The sequence below is a fragment of the Acomys minous genome, assembly GCF_964271855.1.
Source record: "Acomys minous genome assembly, chromosome: 10".
Lineage (NCBI taxonomy): Eukaryota > Metazoa > Chordata > Mammalia > Rodentia > Muridae > Acomys > Acomys minous.
Window position 1 is genome coordinate 93,604,319 of NC_140491.1, and position 17,460 is coordinate 93,621,778.

Sequence of the window (17,460 nt, forward strand, 5' to 3'; positions counted from 1 at the left end):
ATTCCTTGTTTTTAATAACTGAGTAGTACTCCATAGTGTAAATGTACCACAGTTTGTTAGTCCATTCTTCTACTGAGGGACACTTAGGCTTTTTCCATGTTCTGGCTATTATGTATAAAGCAGATATGAACATGGTTGAGCATATGTCCCTGTTGTGTGTTAGGGCATTTTCTGGGTATATTCCAAGGAGTGGGATAGCTGGGTCTTGAGGAAACTCTATTCCCATTTTTCTGAGAAAATGCCAGATAGCTTTCCAAAATGGTTGTACTAGTTTGCATTCCCTCCAGCAATGAAGGAGTGTTCCTCTCTCTCCACGTCCTCGCCAACATGTGGTGTCATTTGAGTTTTTGATCTTAGCCATTCTGATGGGTGTAAGATGGAATCTCAGTGTCGTTTTGATTTGCATTTCTCTGATGACTAACTAGGACGAGCATTTCTTTAAGTATTTCTCAGCCATTTGATATTCCTCTATGACAGGCAGATCTGGGTCCTGGGGTCCTCCTCAAACTAAGGCACTAGCCAAGGAGAATATAGGCAGTAAACTTCGAACCCCTACCAAGACCTAGCCAATGAACAGGATATTCTCTACCGTTGAGTGGAGAGTGAGATCTGGCTCTCACATGAACTCTGGTGCCTCTTTTCTGACCACGTCCCCTGGATGGGGAGGTCTGGCGGCACTCAGAGGAAGGATAGCAAGTTACCAAGAAGAGACTCGATATTCTAAGAGCATATATAGGGGGAGGAGGTCTCCCTCAATCACAGACATAGGCGAAGGGAGAAGGGGGGAAGTGGGAGGGAGGGAAGAATGGGAGGAAACAGGGAAAGGGCTAACAATCAAGATGTAATATGAACAAATCAATAAAAAATATTAAAAAAAAGAAAAAGCTTTAAGGACAGTGTGTTAAAGAATATGAGAGGAGAAAGAAAAAAAACAGAGAAAGCACATACATAAGTTAATAGTATAGAAAGTCTGTGTGCTCACACAGTTTTTATGCATCAATCCCTTAATTGTTCCCTTTAACCCAGCCAAGCCTCCTTATTGTCCTGTTCAAATTCATACTAACTCAACCCAGGCTGAAAAGCCAGCCGTGCTTCTTTGGTCTTCAGTGCCACTGGACACTACAGCTTTACCCTTTCTCTCTGTTGTTCCATTTCCTTTCTCTAACTACTCCACCAACCTGCCACATCTCTATAATGAAGTTCCTAAAGTCCAGAACATCTCACACCTATTTGTTGGCTCTGGGTACCATTCAAATGGTAGTCTACTCTGGACATCCATTCATTCAACCAGCTGCTGATGCAATGCTCCACAGAAACAAAATGTCTTCCATCTGTACTGAACATGTACACGTTTTTTTCTGCCCTTGATCTCTACACAATACAGTGTGACAGCTTTTTGCATACCCAATGACAATGATATTGTCTTAGATATCAGACCTGATCTCAGTAGTTTATATGCAAATATACTGCTACTTTATGTCCGAGACTCCGGATATACATCTCTGGTCTTTGGTTTTCATGGATGGTGGTTTTTGGAATCAGTGCTCTGTGGATAGCAATAGCAAACTGTACTATTTTCTCAAGGAACTGGGCCCACATGCTTGTCTCTGCTCTGACTTCTCACAGGCACGCTGGATCTTCCTATCACACCGAACTCTGCACCCCCACTTGCAGGATTTCCTTGCTTAGGAATGGTTTTCAGAGACATGTTACATATATGCTGTAGAACAGTGGTTCCTTCTGTCCCGTAATGGAAATCTTTCTCCAGGAAGCAAACACATCCTCATGGTTGATATAGCTAGTTTGATGGTGTGATGGTTTTCCCCCTGCAGGCGTCCAGCACAATATAATGCCTGAGCTGAAAAGGGAATGTGGAAGGATCCCTCCTTGACGCAAAGCTTAACAAGTTCCTTTCCTGGGAAGTAATGCATCCAACGAGTGACTCCTAGACTAACAAATGAACAGACTTTAGTTTAGCAGCTTTGTAACAAATAGAGAAATGGACTGTTCTCTCTCTGAAATCTGAATAAAGATGGTGGTGTTTCCTGTGTTACCCATTTATAAACCGATACAGATGTTCATCAAACTTTGTATCACGAAAGGACTTTGGATCGAGAATGATAATTAAATCTTGGTAAATGATGTCATCATCTTCATCCCTATGGAGGAATCAGTGCCCCCTATCACTGAAGGGAGATCCTGCCTCTCCTCCAAGCTGGAACTCTGTAATGCTGAAGGTAGAGGCGTTCAGAGGAGAACAAAATACACACAAGATCGCAGACCACAGAGCCTTGCTCTCAGACAATTCTAAATATCCTGTGCGCAATAGCTGTATACAAATTCAAATACATAGTTTGGACCTTGGAGGAAGTCGTATGATCATATATATATAGTTAGTTAGTTAGTTTTTATGTCTTAAAATTTAAAGAGCAAAAATTCACAACACAATCACATAGACGTAGTTTTCATCTCTAAAGAAATTTTATGCAATAAAAATTTTCAAACAGCCTTTTCTGAGTACTGACCGCCCCTGCACATTTTCTTACTTAAGGAGCATGGGGTTTAAGGAGGGAGGTTGTGGTGTTACCTAATCAAATGAGTGGAATTTAGTCTAATATAAAGGACATAAGGAAAAGGAGGCTAGCAACTTGCTCTAGGTGTCACAGCTGTTTAGTAAGCTAGCCAGACGTTTCTAGGCAACATTTACCTCCCGGTAAAAAAATGTTACCTCCCAGGAGACCCAGGTTGTATCTGTGTTCTGGGGCTAAAGAATTTATTTAGTTGACAGACTTTGTATTCAAGGAGAAATCTTCTCTTGACTGTCAACTGATAGGAGTAGTTGCCTGGAGGTACAACTAAAAGGCAAAGAATCAACAGAGGCACAAAGGGAGAAAGAGCGATGGTGCCAGTTGTGTTTCTTGAGCTCAACAACTTTCATTTTACTGGAGCACATTTTTAAATGAAAAAAAAATGTAAGTCTTACTATAGAAAAAAGAAAAGTGACTGTTTTTCCATCTCTCAACTGCTACACTTGTTTGTGGGCATGTCACCTCCTTCCTCATATGTACTCTCAAACATTAACTTCTAAGTGGATTGGCTTAGTAGACAGAGGTTGCCCTGGAGGGGGTCGGAGGGAGGAAAGAATTCTCTTTTGAATAAGAACCAAAATGGCTATTAGGGGTGGGGAGTGAGGCTGCGTGACTCAAAAAAGTCAGGGAGACACAGGGGAGCAAGACAGTTGTAGTCAGACAAGCATAAATGACCCTACCTGCTTTCGTCCCCGAGGCAGAGTAGCCACGGTGTCTGCCAGCACCTGAATCCTTCGGTTGTCCTCTATCGTGAGTGGGCCTGTGAGTGCGGAGTAGGAGCTGTAGGCAAGATCAGCACCATACTCCAAATTGCCATTGCTGGCCTGCCGCTGCAGGGGCCTGTGCAGAGACATTGTGGACAAAGACTAATGCCACCTGCACATGGCTCGGTGGCCTTGAAGGAGGGAGGAAGCGAAGTGCACAGCCCTCTGACAAGCAGTCAAAAAAGTAGCAAAGCAGAAAGAACCCATGTGACTGTTGTGGTTGAGACACTGTTACGCAAACCCTATCTAGCAAGTCACTCCCACTCCCCAGGCCTCAGAGAACCTCATGCTCCTTTGCTACAATTTAAAAAAAAAAAAAGAAAGAAAAAAGAAAAATCATCTGACTTTTCCTCACCTCAAACAGTGAGAACACTTAGAATTTGACTACTTGTGTCCAGAACAGAACTTGCCAGTTCTTAAAAGAAAGAAAAAAGAAAAAGGAAAGAAAGAAAGGAAGGAAGGAAGGAAGGAAGGAAGGAAGGAAGGAAGGAAATGCCTTGCTCAATTTCTTTCATCTGTTTCCTACCCATGTCCTCATTTAATGGAAGCACCTCAGTGCACTTAGGCGGACTGCATCAGCACTCGCTCTTTGGGCTGTAAGTATCTCAGGTGCTGGCTATGTTGGTCTCAGGTAAAGTCCCTGCTGTATTTCTCCCCTACAGCACACCCTAGCTCATTAAAGTTCCTCAACAGATGGCCTATTGCTTGAGCTGTAGATGCCTTCGACACTCGCCTTTATGCTGCTTTTATCCTTACTGCAATTATCCATCCACATTATAGGGCACAGTGGGGAGGGAAGGGAAAGGTGGTGTATTTAGTGCAGAATGTTGTTCATAGCTGGATGGAACAAAGCTGCAACATTAGGGCAAAGAAAGGGGTAAGTAAGTACGTCATAGACAAGCTAAGATAGCACAGGATGGTCCCACTGCTGCAATGTGCCATTACAGGGTACTTGAAAAGAGTTGGTTTTTATTTTCCTTTTTTTTTTTTTTTTTGAGGAGTTGAAAATAACTGGTTCCACACAGAAGCAGAGCAGGAAAGTAGAAGGTAGAATCAAAGCAAAAGTAAAAAAGGAGAAGTTTTAAATAGCACAGAAGTCATACAGGCATCTAAAAGTCATTTGGAAGGTCACTACTCGAGTTTACAAGAATTAGAAAAGCTTCAAGATGGAATGGAGTGTGTCCACTAGAAGTTGAGATGAGGTCAGCTCACACAGAACTGACCGAATGTGAGTCATAAAATCTTTAGGATTAATCAAAAGAGGGAGCCAAGTCAGAGAATGGTAAAGCTCTACCATTGCATGACTCCTAACTGGTGGAACTGGATTAAGATAGAAGCAAATGGTGGCCCTAATACATGTAAAATCTAAGAAAGAAAGAAAGAAAGAAAGAAAGAAAGAAAGAAAGAAAGAAAGAAAGAAAGAAAGAGAAAGAAAGGAGGGAAAGGAGGGAAAGGAGGAGGGAAGGAAATTGGCCCTATTCCAAAGGGACAATTGAAGATAAAAAATGTTTGGCATGGAGAGCCACCCAGAACATGGTGGCCATGGTCTTATGCCATGGCACTTGTCATGTGTTCCTCAAGGGTGTGAATGTGAGAAGAGATTTTTAAAAAAGATTTTCGGCCATGTTCTCCAAAACTTACTTTCCATTACCCGAGGCAGAATGCTCTTGTATCGAACACTTTATTTTATGTAGAAATCCATCTTTAGTGTGGATGAGGTGGACCCTGGGAGGCGTAGGGAGATGTGGTAGAGCCAGATGAGAAGATGTGCTTCCTACCAGAAAGGTAGGAAGTTCTTCAAGAACCTGTGGCCAACCTGCTAGCTATTCATAAAAACAACATGATTATTGGCCACAGTGCTCCAGTGCCAGGCCGGAGAGGCAAGTGCTGTCTCTGGTGCTGTAAGAAGGGAGACTAGCACATGTCCTACTCTGCACATGTTAAAGCCCTAACCTCCAATGTAGACTACAATTGCATAAAGCAGCAATCAAGCTTAGCTGAGGTCAAAGGGATGGAGCTTTCTCCAGGGGACTATGTCCTTGTAAGAACAGGCACTAGAGAGCTCTCTTTCCATGTGAGTACAAAGAAGGAAGCAGCCACTTAAAGGGAGGAAGAGAGCCAAGGTGAACCAGGGGATCACTGAGCTATCTGTCTAGTACCCATTGTAATGACTGTCTTGGAAAGGTGAACATTTCCCTTCTCCCCTGAATCAATGGGAATTAAACACCATTCTCCAAAAACAAATACTCATCTTCAGAAAATGGCAATGTAAAATTATACAGAAAGACTGTCTCTAGAGAGTAGCCAGTTCACGGAGGGGAAGTAACAGAGCCGGTTCATGAAAGCTTTCTATAACTATTGTGTGAGAAGCACCAAGTGAAGTTACCAATACATATAAAACAAGAGAGAAAAACTTTAACCCTAACCTAGATAATAATTGACAAAATGTTTTAAATACACAGATAAAGAAACAATTTCTAACCTGTTCATGGTCAATTCACTGGCTCATAAAGCTGTGGGTAGACCATACTGTTACCCCCAAGAGGGGCCTAAGTTTATCTGAGGCGTGTTGCCTTATCAAGATCTGCTTTGCTTGAGGTAATCTGATGAGCTAACTCTGTCTTCTTCAAGTGTAAAAATAGATGTTTTTCCACATTCATCCACTCACTTTATCACAAAGGAACATCACTAACAACTTCATAAAAGTTCCATTCTCATTTCTCCCTGCTTCAGCCTTGGAGAGCACATGTACAGCCATGGTGCGTGGCAGAGATAGCTCTGCAAGGTGTCCTGCTGTCGGTGTAAAGTGACAAGTGGGTCACTTGGAGACAGGGATATGTGTATCCCAGCCACCTTTTCCTGCGTTATGCAGGTGTTGTGGAAAATTATCCGGTGGTGCACAAGAGTTCTCTGGCGTTTTAGAGGCGGTCAATGCAGTGATTTTGAAGTTGTGCCTATGCAGATAAAAGGCAGTTCCTGAAATTATCCATCAAACAGGGAGATGAGGTGACAAGAGAGCACATCAAAGTTCTAACTTCCAGCCTGGATTAAGCTGCAATTGTGCTATTAACCCTCTGGGCTGTGTTCCTCTCATACTGCACAATTTGCTTAGATGATAAAAATAAAAGCCAAGTGAGAAAAACAAGCCTACAGAAGACAGAAAGGAGCCTGCACACAGCGTCCAAAGAACAATAGCCTACTGACTCCTCTGCAGCAAAGTGTCGAGCCAGGAACAGCTTTCCCCCACACCCACCCGCCCCTCCTCGTTTCCACAGACATGGCTCTCTTTTAGAGGGATAGAACTGGGGCTGGAAACTTTGTCTCCTTCAATGAAAGGACAAAGCAAACAGTGTCACCATCAGCTAAAGGAAACCCAATTGAGTTTCTCTAAAACTTTGCTAGAACCATCTTTTCCCATGCATTTACCAAGTTGACTTTGAGCTGAATGGAGCCACATTTGCTTCACAAAGACTGCCTTATACAGAGACCAAGGCACTGTAAATATTCATTTTCCTTTTTAAAAAAATCCCAAGCAAGCTAGGTTCTTACAGAAGCAAGTAATATAAATCTAAGTCTGAAAAGAAATACCCCCCAGATGCGTGCTGAATATTGAAAGGCCGGTGTGTCCTGCAATCGTTCTTCCTGTTGAACTCCATACCCACAAATAATTTAATAATTCTAGGCTTCCAGGACTAGACTCCCTAGAACAGAGAGATAGTTATAGAAGAGACCGTTAGCAGGGCACAATGGTACATTGCTGGGATTCCAGCCTCTCAGGACACTGATGCAAGAGGGTTGCTTGACCCCAGGAGTTAAAGCCAGCCTGGTCAACATGCTATCACTCATTTCAAAAGAGGAAAGAATGAACTTAGCAATGGTTTTCCAGAGTATAAGTTGCAAAAATTAAATACAAAATTAAGTATGTTGCAACATCAACTCATATATGATACCTGATAATTCTTGTTATAAATATACTTAATCATTAAAATTATTACATTGTTATATTGCATTATTATAAAGAGACTTAAAATACTGGGTAAAAGAACCATTATCAAAAACAGCTACACCATCATAAAGAAGCATGGCCTTAGAAAGCATTTTGCAAACTTTATGAGGATGGCTATAAATCTATAAGGCTAGACTGAGGGAGACAGAGACCCTATCCCCACAAGTGGAGACTGTCTTATAACCATGCTGACTATCCTCAAATCCTCTAAAATAGTCAATAGACTATGAGTCAAAATCCATAGTTTTGTTTATAACATTTAACAAACATTCTTACAGTTGTCTGAAAGAGAAAAGGCATAAGACTTTTGCAAATTGCAAAATAGTAACGGTGGTATATGGAGGTGAGGGAAGGCGCGGGGCCCTGTTCTCATGAGATCTGAGTGATGCAGTGTAACTCAGAGCTGTATGCTCAGTGGATATCCCTAAAAGGCCTCCTATTTTTTCCGAAAGAAAATGAAGGATGAATGGAACTGAGAGGGAAGAGAGGTTATAGGTGAGGTACTGGGAGGAGTGGAGGGAGGGGAACTGCAGTCAGGATGTAATGTACGAGAGGATAAAAAAATAGAATGAATTTATTTTAAAATGTAAAGGAAAAGAATATTATCAAATTCTATCAAATGAATAGAGAATCCCCAAACAACCCCAAGCATGTGCACAAACCTTTACGATCAAGTGATTTCAACCCATTAGCAATAGAATAGACCTTCCAAAAAAAAAAAAAAAACTAGGACCTAATTTGGGGGGAGGGGAATTAAGTTATATTCTTTTACCAGAACTGAGTAAATACCTAAGACTCAAACAGTCACATGTAAATATTTAGAATATATAAGAAGTAGAAAATATAGACTATTTCAATAAGATAAGATCAGGAATGGTTTTCCTACATAATTCATAAAAACTCAGGGAGTATCAACAGCACAAACATGTGAAAATTCTGTCCAGTAAAAGCTACGATGGACAAGGATGAAAATTAAGAGCCATCCAAGTATTGCTGTGAGAAACAATTATGTAGTGGTTTAATAAAAGGAGTGCTTAGGCTGGTGCTTTAGCTCACTTACTCACAAAGGCAAGGCCATGAGTTCTGTATATTAATTAGAAAATAATGAAGAAGAAGAAGAAGAAGAAGAAGAAGAAGAAGAAGAAGAAGAAGAAGAAGAAGAAGAAACAACAAATAGAGAGCTTCAAGCTGTATTTTTTTTTAGAAAAGTATTTTTCAAAATACAAAGCCTGAGCAGATAATTTAGAGGAAAGATAAAAATCACCAGTACACTTCTCAGTGTTCAACATTTTTAGTGAAAGAGGAAGTAGAAAAATTTTAAATAGCAAATACTAATTATGATATACAGTACTGGCAAAGTTGTAAATAAATGAGCAGTTAGACACTTTGTGTATGAAGGTAGCTCTATCAAGCCTTATTAGTGATGTCATTTGACAGTACGAAATTAAGTATGCAACCAGTAATTCTAACTTTAAGAGTCCTGACAGACCCCTCTCTCTACAACGACAGCCCAAAAATGATTTTTGTGGGGTTTTAATTGTGCATCACACCAAATGTTAAATGAGTTGTGGCGGTTTAAATTTTAATTTATGTTGCCTCTTAAGTTTTAATTTCTGTGCTTAAAAGATCCGAAAAACAAAACCACATCTAATTTTTTAGCCCCTTCTCCGAGGACAGATACTTCCTGAAATGTTGGGAGGCTACTGCTTAGGGGAGATAACAAGCCACGTGTTTTCACTCCTTCCTCTACAAAATTTGATTGACCCATCTGCATCAGATGTGCTTGATCACACACCGACAAGTGGTATATAGGCAGGATGACCAGTTGCCTTAATTAGATGTAGGGGGGCTGTACATAGGCAGGAAATACATCAGGATGTATGCTTGCCCCTGATTGGACCAGATGGAAAATGTGTTGAGTTGTGGATATTGCCTTTTTAAGTCCCTTCAAACAGTGACGGGGCCATTTTCTGTAAACCCAGAGATGGACCTGACCAGAGAGTCTATCACCTTGGCCAGTATTTAATTAAAGCTTGCATCAAATTTGACTTTACACTATGGTAGTGGTCTTATTCTTCACAGGTGGGATTAACCACCACTGGTGATGACTCAGAGAAGAAAAAGAGAGACAATTATCAAAATCACTGTTGTAGAGGGCTTAACCCTTTTATACATGTTTTCATCTACATACTGTTGTCAGCTTTCAAAATTTCAATAATTCGTAAATAATTTTAAGGAGTCAGCTAGGTTTAGTTAATATCTCTTAGTTTTAAAGTCCTCATGTTTTGGTTCATGTATACTAATAATAATTACTGTTTTATCCAGTGGATGTCTGGTGTTGGTTGGCAAACAGATTTTTTTTTCATTCTTTTATCACCTTCTTCCAATGAAGCAAAATCCTTCCTCCAAACAGTCTAATGAGGTATCTACGAAATAGTGGCAGAGAAGAGAATGAAATCACAAACAAAAACAACAGTGACCTGGGTTATATAAACCCATCAATTGTTTCTGTGATGGCCATCGTGTGTGTGTGTGTGTGTGTGTGTGTGTGTGTGTGTGTGTCTGTCTGTCTGTCTGTCTGTCTGTCTGTCTGCCTGCCTGCCTGCATGTCTCTAAAGTCATGTCTTATCCTTTCCTCCCTCACCACAGACAGTTACATTTTAAAACCAAAGCTTTCATAAGAATTCAAGATAAACAAATGAGGGAGGTTCCTTCCTGTTCCCCTAAGACCTTTTACATAACTTCACCCTTTCACTTCAGTGTGGGCAGTTAACCCTCCAGCATTGGGAAAGTCTTTCTTAGAAAGCTAGAAGACCGTTTGGGAACTGGAATTGTATGAGTTGCTTAGAATAACAAAATATTTACATGAAGTCTGGGTCTGGTCATTTCCCTGTTAGTCCATTCCTCCTGCTCCCACTTGTTTTGGTAGATACCTGACCTCATACCACACCACACCTTAGTGACCTTCCTTCTGATCTTTCCACAGAAGGCAGTTCCTTTGGGGAGCTTTTGTTGTCCTTCTTTGTCCCACAAGACTGCTCCTCCAATCCTACTGCACTTGCCTTTTCTCTCCATTCAAATGACTGCTCAGAATGAACTAGAGAGGCACCAGCTCAACTGAATTGGATGGAGGAAGATGTTAAACCACATCCAAAAGGAACAGCTCCCAGGAAGCTTCCCCCCTGCGTTCTCCAAGTGGTCCTCCCTCCAATCTGCTCTCCATCTGCTGCTGGGGCTCACTCTACCACCTGTAGAGGATGTCTTTGTACATGGTAAGTGAATCAGCAGAGAGGGTCAGCCCGTAGAAACTTACGGAATGTGCATCGTCTTCTCCGTTTTTATTTCCATAATCTAGAAGTGTGTGTGTGTGTGTGTGTGTGTGTGTGTGTGTGTGTGTAGCAGAAGGAGCTACAGATGGGCAATAAGGTAACTTCTTAGAAAACCGGAATCTTTTTTATTTTATTTCTGCCCTAGCTTCTTTACAATTTTAAATGGATATAAAATCTCAGTTGCTTTGAGATTTAAATGCAATACAACGAAAAACAGTATATTCATCATTCCTGCTCATTCTTGATCTAACATAAAATCTGACTTGAGGAAACAAGAAATGGTTCTTAACTTTTATTAACTAAAAATAGTAAGTTGAATAGATACAGTTCAAAATATTAAGCAGGAGACATAAACTAGTAACAAAGTGTCTTTCCATAAATCCACAATATTTATTAGAATCTCCAATAGAGTGAGTGGGACCCCTGGGCCCAAATCTGCCTATCATAATGTTCTTCTTGTAGTTTTCTAGGACCCTCTGGATCCTTCTACTTTGCTATTCTCCCATGCTTCTCTCATCTAGAGTCCCAATAGGGTGTCCTCCCCTCTGTCTCAGTTTCCTGGTGAGTGAAGACTTTCATGGGACATGCCCCTTGGGCTAGTATGCAGATATAAGTGAGTATATACCATTTGAGTCTTTCTGCTTCTGGGTTAACTCACTCATTATGATCATTTCTAGCTCAATCCATTTGTCCAAAAATTTCGGGAATTCCTTGTTTTTAATAGCTGAGTAGTATTCCATAGTGTAAATGTACCACAGTTTCTTTATCCATTCTTCTACTAAGGGACACTTAGGCTGTTTCCATGATTTGGCTATTATGAATAAGGCTGCTATGAACATGGTTGAGAAGTTTTCTTGTTGTGTGCTGGAGCATCTTCTGGGTATATTCCAAGGGCACTAGGCAAGGACAATACAGGCCATAAACTTCAAACCCCTACCCAGATCTAGCCAACGGACAAGACATTCTCCACAGTTGAGTGGAGAGTGGGGTATGACTCTCACACATACTCTGGTGCCTCATATTTGACCATGTCCCCTGGAGGGGGAGACCTGGTGGCACTCAGAGGAAAAATAGCAGGCTACCAAGAAGAGACTTGATACCCTATGAGCATATAAAGGGGGAGGAGGTCCCCCTCAAGCAGAGTCATAGGGGAGGGGAGTAAGGGGAAAATGGGAGGGAGGGAAGAATGGGAGGATGCAAGGGATGGGATAACCATTGAGATGTAACAAGAATAAATTAATAAAAATAAAATAAAAATTAAAAATTAAAAAAGAAATTTAAAAAAAGGATCTCCAATAGAATATACAATCAGTAATCTCTCTTGTCCACTCTCATTTTCTTGCCCTCTCTCACTTAAAGGTACAAGAAGACGCAGAGTAGAAGAAACTGCAATCACCTCACATGACATCTTTACTTGCAGGTAAACAGTAAAGCCCAAGGACTGTGGCTTAATGATAGAACTCTCAGTACATCTTACAATCTCTTCAACAGAACTCTATAAGCATGTCCAAAGTGAATAGACATAACACTAGCTAAGCAAAATGATGAACATGCTTAACCTCATACTAACTGTAAGGGTGGTACCATATTGCTCCTTTTCCAACAAAGCATGCTAGATCTAACACATTTACCCAAGGGTACACAGCCAGAACCTAGTACAGCCAGGGTTATAACCCAATGATGATCAAGTTAACCATGCTGCAATTCTGTTACCTCACAACTGTGCTGACCCTGAGAAGATGGGAAATACAACTCTTGTCCCCGTGAGTTTTTTTTTTTAAGGTTGAAGTCCTAACCCTTGGTACCTACAGATGTGATCATGATAAGATGATATCATTAGGGTAGGCTTTAGTCCAATGGGATTAATTTGAAGAATCCCATGTGACCATAGAAGCAGATTTTGAAGTTGAAGCTTTGCAGTTGCATGCCAAGGAACATTGAAGTTGGACTTCACCATCACAAACTAGGAAGAGGTGAGAAAGGCTTCTGTCCAATCTCAAGGGGGTACTGCCTTGATTTCTGACCTCTAGCCTCAAGACTGGGAAAGGCTAATTTTCTCTTGGTTTCAGATACTACTTTTGATTAATCTGTAGCATAGTTTATGATCCATTCCTACTCTTTAGAGACAAGATGATACTAAACGTGAAGCATGTGAGTTGAGGAGATTACTGAGTGGTTAAGAGCACTGGCTGCTCTTCCAGAGGACATGGGTTCAATTCCAAGCATCAACATGGCAGCTTACCACTGTCTATACCTCCAGTTTCAGGGGATCAGACACCCTCACATAAGCAAACATGCAGGCAAAAGCACCAACGCATGGGAAATAAAAATAAATAATTTTTTAAAGTGGAACATGCTTTTTGCTCCCAGTGCTACCTATGCCAGAATATTGACTCAAAGTACAATAGAAGGCATTGAAATGTTACAAACAATATACGGTGAGTTCTGGTCAATGCAGGAACAGCAAGTGACACTTTCTCTTTAGTCAAGCAACACTAAACCTCTGACTTTAAAATAAGATGGAGGATGGGTGGGAGAAGCAAAATGGTTGTGTAGTGAGGAATGAAGTCCAGGGAAATTTTCAAACACTCTAGACGCTGGAGCTCTAGGGGACAGCTTGAACGGCCTAGTTCTCCACTTGGTAAGGACACCATCTTCTGCACTGGAGTTTTGATTTCCAGAGCAAAGCAAACCCATGTTCACGCCCATTGGTATGACCGGTGGCAGAGGGAGGTTTGCTGAGATGAAACCAAAACAACAGTGAACTCGAGAACCAGAAGATGACAGCAGTTATCTGGGCCTCTGAACGGTTACTGCTTCCCCAGATCAGCCACCCACCATCTGTAGGACTTTTACAAGACCAATGTCATTTGCAGTGTTTCTCCAAAGACCCAATGCATTATTACGAGGATCAAATAAAAACGGACAGAAATATCTTTAACAATACAAAATACTACAATAAAAGCAACAGTTTAAAAGTTCCCTAGAGCAAACAACCTAAGTTTCCCTATCACTGTATCATTAAGACCTTTATGGTACAATTCTACTGCATTGACAATAATCGGCGGGGTTGGGGGGGGAGAGGTGTCACGTGTTATTTCAAATCCAGAAAATGCCATCACTGTAGCTGCAGGATCAAGTTCAGATTTCTTCCCATCTTTTGCAACCCCTCCTCCACGTGTCCCTGTGCATGTAACCTTTCATGTGCCTTCTTAGAAAGGAAGAAGGAAGACCAGCTGGTGAAGCATGGGGCCTTACATTCTTGGCCAGGCTACTTAACTGCCCCAGGCTTCATTGTGCTCAGCTCAGCTTCTACACAGGACCAGGGATGCACACACAATGTCTAGTACATAACAGTCACTCCATGCTTCCCAGGATGGTTACTATTATCCATAGCCTTCCTTCCAATGACACTGATCTGCCTCCTTTCTTGAACACACAGGATTCTTTCCAGTTTCGTACTTTGGTTCACTACACATAGTTTACCTGAATTCCTCCACTTTGTCTGTTGGTATGCATTCTCCCATGCTCACCTTAAATGTATCATCTTTCTTTCTCCAAGCTTCACCTGATGTCCACAGAAGCAATGAGCATATCTTCTCAGAAAATCCAAAACCCTTGTTGGGAGTCTCCCATAATGTGTCACATTCTGCCTTATTCAAATGAAGCATCTGTCTTTTCTTCTTCTGAACTCTACCCATGTATCCTCAGTCCAAGAAATTGCTCTTCTCTCACTTACTTGTGTCCTTCTAGCACTTATGACAGAAACACATTTATCAGAGTTCTCACTAAGTAGTGGTGAACGCATTCATAATTTGCTTAAAGCTCTGGGACCGATTTATTTTCTGTGATAATTTACTTAGAGCAATGTATGTGTTTACTGAATGATATTCATGGTATTTTTAATATTTAAATGCAATTTATATGCTGTATTGTTTGTCTTAATTGAAATGACTATTTAAGGCAAAACTGAAATACAGTAATAATGTGCATTTTATGTTACATCTTAATAATAAGATGCCATCAATTAAAGTATGCACCACTGATGTACTAACTGGTTTTCAAGGAAAAAAAAAAAACACCGAATGTGCCCAAAGATCCTAAGAAGCACCTAATATCACAAATACAAAGGTAAGAAGTGCAACAGAATTGAAGAAGTATAGTTTGCCACCTTCTTCTTGCCACAAGATGTTCATAAACTAAGCTACAGATAGTACCAGAGTATCTGGGATGGTGCTGCATGACAGACACAACCTGCCAGCCCATTCTCCTCAGATGCCTCTTTTCATATTAGACCTCATGTTCTATCACTTCTTCCTTTGGATGTTCTACCATCTCATCCATCTCCACCTTGTTTTGAACTCAAGGCTCAGGTACAGCCCAGTACAAGAAACCACAAAATGGTCCCCCAATATTCTATGTTCCCAGATATCCATCCTCTAATGATGTCATCTGGACATATTCTGACTTCATACCTATCAATTGGAAATTTCACTTCCTACCTTTACATTTAAATTCATCTACAGTGTAGTTGTTACATAATTTTTGAGTTATCAATTTTAATCTAAACAAATCGGCTCATTGCTCCGAGATGTAAGAGCCTTCCTAAGCTCTTTCTTCTCGCTGCCTACCACCTGCTTCTTACCACTCACATTAAATTCCATACACTCTGCGTGGCTCACCTCAGATGCTCCGTCCTCTGAAGCATCTCTCCATACCAGCTGCAGGTAACGTGTCTTTACCACCTCTGAACAATTAACCGTTTACCTTACTCACAGTGCCTCGGGTACACCCCCACTTAGTTACTCACATCACCATTCAGGGTAGGTAACCTCATTTTATATCTTTTTTATGACACCTCCCCACAGGCTTAAACAATGTTGTGAGATTTAATTAAGCCTCATAAGAATGTTTCTGGGGAAATAAGGAAGGACAGGGGGCAGATAAAAGGGAATAAAGTGAAACATTTTATTTCTAACTGTATCACACAGTCCTTTGGTAGGAGGGAACTCGGAAGCTTGTTGTTTAAACAGAGCAGAATAAATGGAAAGTAGATATGATTATTAAATACTTGGGGTGTCAGTAAATAACAGCCTAGGCCAAGTACAATCATCCAAACACCCACACCTCACATTAGCAGCGTCTGAAAGAGATGCCCTTGACCATCTTACTGGGGGAAAGGGTTGTCTTTTTAACCCCTTTCTTTTTGATGTTTTGAGACAAGATGTCCTCTGGCCCAGTCTGACCTTGAACTCCACATCCTCACGCATCTGCCTCCTAAAGTTGGCTGCACCACTGTCATGCTGTAGGCATGCACCACAACACCTGGCAGAGAGGAAGCCCTGTTCGCTGGTAGCGGCGGCACTCCAAGGTTTAGGACTGTAAGCATTTCAGCCTCACTCTATTTACTCCACAGCACTGGAGCATTGAAATGCAGAACGTGTAAGAGTTGTGTCTGGAAAGAGACAGTAATTACTGGCCAGGACTGATGTAAATTCTTGTAGGCCCTCACAGAAGTACCCTGATCATGCCTGAGCACTGAAAGGAAGGCATAGCAGCTGCCTGCCAGAGCACGTGTGCAGTGCGGAACAAAGACAGCAAAATATATCCCTGGCTCTTAGCCACGAGCTAAGAAACTGAATGAAGAAGCAGCCAGATTGTATCGATCTGTCGCTCCTCTCTGGGATATGGCATTCAACTCCATAGTCAGTGTGTAAGACAACACTCACTAACAAGGACGAGACTTTCTAGTGTCCCCTGGTCTTTCTTACGCTGTTGTTGCACATCTCCGTAAATGGGTCTCAAGACCTAGGTGTTCATGCCACACAAATGATAAAACCAAAATCTTTCTACACAGAGCACAGTAGCTGAGGCTTAACTGGAGAAGGGTGGCTTCTCTCCTCTTCACTCTGGGAGGACAGGCCCAAGTCTTCAACTGCAAATCTGTTGACTCCCTTTCTCATGGCTAGTCTGCTCGGTAGTGTTTAGATTAGCTGTTAGGAGTCTTTTCTCAGATGTAGGGATAGCCCCAATCAGTCCCATTTACTACAATTAACTTTATTTCTTTTGCAGCTACAGATACTATCACGGGTACAGATGTGAGTCAAGAGGGCAGACCTGGGAGGTTGTGTGTCCCTAGGCCTCTTTAGAATTCTGTAGAGATGCACAGGTAAGAAACCAGATAGTTTATTAAGGGGAAGAGACAGAGGGGCCTGCAAGTGTGCCTTCCCTCCCCAGTGGCCGAGCCCTAAGAGGGAGAAGAAGAAGCATGAAAGATTGAGGTGAGCTCTCTGGTGAGTTTTTTTTAGGGGTCATTAACATAGTGCTCACCTTTTCCAAATTTGAATGAAGCCCTAGGGTTTTCTGAGCATATACCCCTGGTGGATTTTGGGCTTCCCTAATGTAGTCTTGCCTGTGTTGATAGGCAGAAATTCCTCCTTTTGTGTCTGATTTGACTTTTTTTCAAAAGGTCAATATTCCCTTTAGATTACAGTTCACAATTTGCACTCTGGGCTTTTTCCAGCCTCCAGTGTGTCCCTTGCTGGCCACTTGCCACACTTTGCTTATTAGTTTCCCTGTCGGAAGGTGGCTCACTGTCCCCAGAAACTGGAAAGCCAAACCACCTATACTGGAGAACGCCTCAGGTAGAAAAATAAAATGGAATTTGTCTGAAATGAATGTTGGGAGCGTTGAGGGACATACAAAGCAGGCAAGGTCAGAGTGGCTGCTGTTGTTTTCCAGTGAAACACCTTGGCTTAACCTAGGTGTCCCCT

The 17,460-nt window shown here is 41.5% G+C and overlaps 1 protein-coding gene and 1 long non-coding RNA gene across 6 annotated transcripts in view; one reads left to right on the top strand and one right to left on the bottom strand.

Annotated features, from left to right (window-relative positions):
- Positions 1–17,460, bottom strand: part of CYTIP (cytohesin 1 interacting protein) — a 62,422-nt gene that overhangs the window by 24,755 nt on the left and 20,207 nt on the right. Inside the window, exon 2 of one of the 4 annotated variants that reach the window (XM_084798164.1) lies at positions 3,269–3,428. The exons of 2 other annotated variants lie outside the window; for them this stretch is intronic. In XM_084798164.1, the coding sequence (XP_084654290.1) occupies positions 3,269–3,428 (160 nt within the window). Of the gene's footprint in view, positions 1–3,268; positions 3,518–17,460 lie in introns of those variants that run through there. One more of the 4 variants, XM_084798165.1, reaches the window with a different exon arrangement.
- LOC311606760 lies at positions 3,530–17,453 on the top strand. 2 transcript variants are annotated; one of them, XR_014782428.1, is made up of 4 exons: positions 3,530–3,948; positions 10,345–10,630; positions 12,047–12,107; positions 16,760–17,453. It is a non-coding gene; the product is annotated as an uncharacterized lncRNA (long non-coding RNA). The 2 variants fall into 2 exon arrangements; XR_014782429.1 differs by lacking the exons at positions 3,530–3,948; positions 10,345–10,630 and adding an exon at positions 10,885–11,248.